The sequence below is a fragment of the Babylonia areolata genome, chromosome 12 (genome assembly GCF_041734735.1).
Source record: "Babylonia areolata isolate BAREFJ2019XMU chromosome 12, ASM4173473v1, whole genome shotgun sequence".
NCBI lineage: Eukaryota > Metazoa > Mollusca > Gastropoda > Neogastropoda > Buccinidae > Babylonia > Babylonia areolata.
Window position 1 is genome coordinate 31,130,450 of NC_134887.1, and position 5,000 is coordinate 31,135,449.

Sequence of the window (5,000 nt, forward strand, 5' to 3'; positions counted from 1 at the left end):
TTCAGTTTATTTCTTTATTTTTATGTTTTGTGTCGTTCGTTCTTTATTTTTTATGTCGTTAAATGGGCAGAATTGTAAAAAGGCCTTTACTGTGCCTAATTCTTTACCCATTAAAGATTCAATCAATCAATCAATCATTCGTGGGCTGCAACTCCCACGTTCACTATAATGTATACGAGCGGATTTTACGTGTATGACGGTTTTTACCCCGCCGTGTAAGGCAGCCATACGGGAGTGTGCATGCTGGGTATATTCTTGTTTCCATTACCCACCGAACGTTGACATGGATTACAGGATCTTTAACGTGCGTATTTGATCTTCGGCTTGTGTATACACTCGAAGGGGGTTCAGGCACTAGCAGTTAGGTCTGCACATACGTTGACCTGAGAGATCGGAAAAATCTCCATCCTTTACCCACCTGGCGCCGTTACCGAGACCCTCAAACGTCAGAGAGAGAGAGAGAGAGAGAGAGAGAGAGAGAGATACGGATACGGATACGGATGTTTTATTCAATATAGGCCATGGCCCCTCATGAAGGGGTGGTGTAAACAAACATTACAGAGGTAATATATTCAGATATGTAACATAACACAGTTGTAACCTGAAAATGAGAAAAAACAGTCATTATCTGCGTTTAGTCTTATTCACACATAATAACAAAAAAGCGGAAAACTAGCACACACTCAACTGCATATTGTATTTCTAATCTTTGAGGCTTTATATAAGTAAATTGCTAGCTGTTTATTAACGTGTTCCTTAGTGGATGACATAAGCAAATACAGTCTGAACAGGGAGGGTTGCCTATGAAATTTTGAAGGTATCAGCTGATTTCTGAGATCACTTAACACAGGACAACAAAGTACAAAGTGGAGTTCGCTCTCCGTCGCACCTTTGAGAGAGAGAGAGAGAGAGAGAGAGAGAGAGAGAGAGAGAGAGAGAGAGACAGACAGACAGAGGGAGAGAGAAAGAGAGAGAGAAAAAGATAAAGAAAGAGAGAAAGAGAGGGACAGAGAGAGACACAGAGAGAGAAAGAGAGAGAAAGAGAGAAAGAGGGAGAGAGAAAAAGAGAGGAGAGACAGAAAGAAAGAAAGAGAGGGAGAGAGGGGAGAGAGACAGAGAAAGAGAGAGAGAAAGAGAAAGAGAGAAAGAGAGGAAGAGAAAAAGACAGAGAAAGAGAGAGAGAGAGAAAGAAAGAAAGAAAGAGAGAGAGAGAGAGAGAGAGAGAGAGAGAGAGAGAGAGAATCTGATTTGATACTCTCCCTATTCCCCATGAATACGTGCGGTAAAAGATTTGAAAGGTGGATTCTGCATGCATTGATGAGTAAGTGAGAGAGAGAGAGAGAGAGAGAGAGAGAGAGAGAGAGAGAGAGAGAGAGAGAGAGAGAGAGAGGATCTGATTTGATACTCTCCCTATTCCCCATGAATACGTGCGGCAAAAGATTTGAAAGGTGGATTCTGCATGCATTGATGAGTAAGAGAGAGAGAGAGAGAGAGAGAGAGAGAGAGAGAGAGAGAGAGAGAGACAGACAGACAGACAGACAGAGACAGAGACAATGACAGAGACAGAGAAACAGAGAGAGACAGAGAGAGAGGGGGAGAGAGAGAGAGGGAGAGGAAGAGAAAGAGAGAAACAGAAAGATAGACAGAGACAGAAACAGAGACAAAGATATGGAGAAAGGAAAGACAGACAGAGAGAGAGAGAGAGAGAGAGAGAGAGAGAGAGAGACAGAGACAGAGACAGAGACAGAAGCAGAAACAAAACCAGGGACAGAGACAGGGAGAGAGAGAAAAAGAGAGACAGAGGCGGGAACAGAGACATAGATAGGGAGAGATGAACAGACAGAGAGTCAGAGACAGAGTCACAAAGATTGAGACAGACAGATAGACAGACAGACAGAAAGAGAGAAGAGAGACGGTGAAAAAGAGAGAGCGAGCGAGAGAGAGAGGAAAGAGTCACAGAGAGAGAGAGAGAGAGAGAGAGAGAGAGAGAGAGAGAGAGAGAGACAGAGACAGAGACAGAGAGAGAGAGAGATACAAAAGAGAGAGAGACAGAGAGACAGACGGAGACAGAGAACTGAATTAGTCGATGGACTTGTCCCCCCCCCCCCCCCTCTCCCCCAATCTCATCCTTTTCTCTTTTGGCCATGACGCGCCCCCCTCCCCTCTCTCTCTCTCTCTCTCTCTCTCTCTCTCTCTCCCCCCCCCACCCACCCCTATACCCTCCAACGACATATCTTCAGAACTGAAAAGCGCCAGAAGGAAAGACAAGACAAGACAACACAAGACAAGACAACACAAGACAAGACAACACAACACAAGACAACACAACACAAGACAACACAACACAACACAAGACAAGACAAGACAAGACAAGACAACGACAACACAACACAACACAAAACAAGACAAGACAAGACAACACAACACAACACAAGACAAGACAAGACAACACAAGACAAGACAACACAACACAACACAACACAAGACAACACAACACAACACAAGACAACACAGGACAACACAAGACAACACAAGACAAGACAAGACAACACAAGACAACACAACACAACACAACACAACACAAGACAAGACAACACAAGACAAGACAACACAACACAAGACAACACAACACAACACAAGACAACACAAGACAACACAAGACAACACAACACAACACAGCCCTGGGCATATTCCAGAGTAGCAACCACCACTGAAGTGGTAAGAGGCAGAGCTGCAAACAGAGGGTTCCCAGATGAATCCAGCGAGTGGGCACACACACCCTCCGAGTGTTCCGTTTCTTGTTGTTGTTGTGGTTGTTGTGGTTGTTGTTGCTGTTGTTGTTTTCTTTTATCTTTTCCTCCCCTGGGGGGGTTTGTTCAGTGAAGTGAGAGAAAGGTGATCAAATAGAGAGAAACAGTGAGACAGAAGAGAGAGAGAGAGAGAGAGAGAGAGAGAGAGAGAGAGAGAGAGAGAGAGAGAGAGAGAAGAGAGCACATGAAAAGAAAGAAAAGAAAGCAAGCACGAAGCAGAAAGAAGATGAGGAACAGAGGAAAAGGACACGGGTTAGAAGAAGAAGAAGAAGAAGACGAAGAAGAAGAAGAAGAAGAAGAAGAAGAAGAAGAAGAAGAAGAAGAAGAAGAAGAAGAAGAAGAAGAAGAAGAGGAGGAGGAGGAGGAGGAGGAGGAGGAGGCGGGGGAAGAAAAGAAGAAGTTTCACTTTCACTTTCAAAGAGGTGTCAAAGCGTAAGAAGAAGAAGAAGAAGAAGAAGAAGAAGAAGAAGAATGAATGAAGGAATGAAGGAATGAATCTTTATTGAATGAATCTTTATTTTCCAACGGTGAAGATATTAGCACTTTGGCCGACTTACACATCTTCCGTTGTTCTAAGAGACACACAAACATGTACGCATATAAATGTAGTTATACTGAAGAAGAAGAAGAAGAAGAAGAAGAAGTTTAAGTTTCACTTTCACTTTCAAAGAGGTGTCAAAGCGTAAGAAGAAGAAGAAGAAGAAGAAGAAGAAGAAGAAGAAGAAGAAGAAGAAGAAGTTTCACTTTCACTTTCAATGAGGTGTCAAAGCGTAAGAAGAAGGAGAAGAAAAAGAAGAAGAAGTTTAAGTTTCACTTTGAATAAACAGATAAAACATTGATGCATGCTGAAATGAATATACAGATAAAACAAACAAATAATCAAATACATACCCAAAAGGCATATGATTCAATCAAAGTAAGAAGAAAGAGGCCATGTTCAGCAAAACACTGCCACGTACACACGCATGTACACAACACAAGTGTGCAAACTGATGCAAACACAGACACACACACACACACACACACACACACACACACACACGCACACACTCCCTGACACACGTACGTACCCACGCACACACACACACACACACACACACACACACACACACACACACACACTTACACACGCAGCAAACACACACACACACACACACACACACCCTCTCCGATACACGCATAAACACACACACATAGACACACACACACACAGACCCAGACACAGACACACAGACACACACTCACCGATACACGCATAAACACACACACACACACACACACACACACACACACACACACACACACACACAGAGTCACCTCCACACCCACCCACCCACCCCAACACCACCACACACACACACCTAAATCCAAAACAAACGGACACGCACCACCACCAAAAATCAAAAACAAAAACAAAAACAACCCCATCCAACGCCATCCACCTGTGTTCATTGGTGTTTGTGGGTAGACCACCACCAAAAAATCAAAACAAACCACACCCAACCCAACCCACCCCACCCCAACCCACCCCACACAACCCCCAACGCCACCCAGCTGGGTTCATTGGTGTTTGTGGGCAGACCTACACCAAAAAAACAACACCCAAAAAACCCCACCCAACCAACCCAACCCAACAAACCCACCCCACACCACACCACACCCACCCACCTGGGTTCATTGGTGTTTGTGGGCAGACCTACACCAAAACAACAACAACAACAAAAAACCCCAACCAACCCAACAAACCCACCCCACCCCACCCCACACCACACCCACCCACCTGGGTTCATTGGTGTTTGTGGGCAGACCTACACCAAAAAAAACAAAAACAACAACACCAAAAAACCCCACCCAACCCAACCCAACCAACCCACCCCACACCACACCACACCCACCCACCTGGGTTCATTGGTGTTTGTGGGCAGACCTACACAAAAAAACCACCAAAAAACCCCACCCAACCCAACGCAACCAACCCACCCCACCCCACACCACACCCACCCACCTGGGTTCATTGGTGTTTGTGGGCAGACCTATACCAAAAAAATACCACCACCCACCCCCACCCCACCCAAACCAACCCCCCCCCCCTCCCCGACACCCACCCACCTGGGTTCATTGGGGTTTCTGGGCAGCCCACCACCGCCAGGGCCAACTCCGGAAGGGTATCCACCGCCGCCGCCGCCTCCT

The 5,000-nt window shown here is 45.4% G+C and overlaps 1 protein-coding gene across 1 annotated transcript in view; it reads right to left on the reverse strand.

Annotated features, from left to right (window-relative positions):
• Positions 1–5,000, reverse strand: part of LOC143287897 (uncharacterized) — a 211,038-nt gene that overhangs the window by 131,567 nt on the left and 74,471 nt on the right. The window contains exon 3 of the mRNA XM_076596138.1: positions 4,920–5,000. This exon is cut by the window's right edge and continues 182 nt beyond it. Within this exon, the coding sequence (XP_076452253.1) occupies positions 4,920–5,000 (81 nt within the window). The remainder of the gene's footprint in view (positions 1–4,919) is intronic.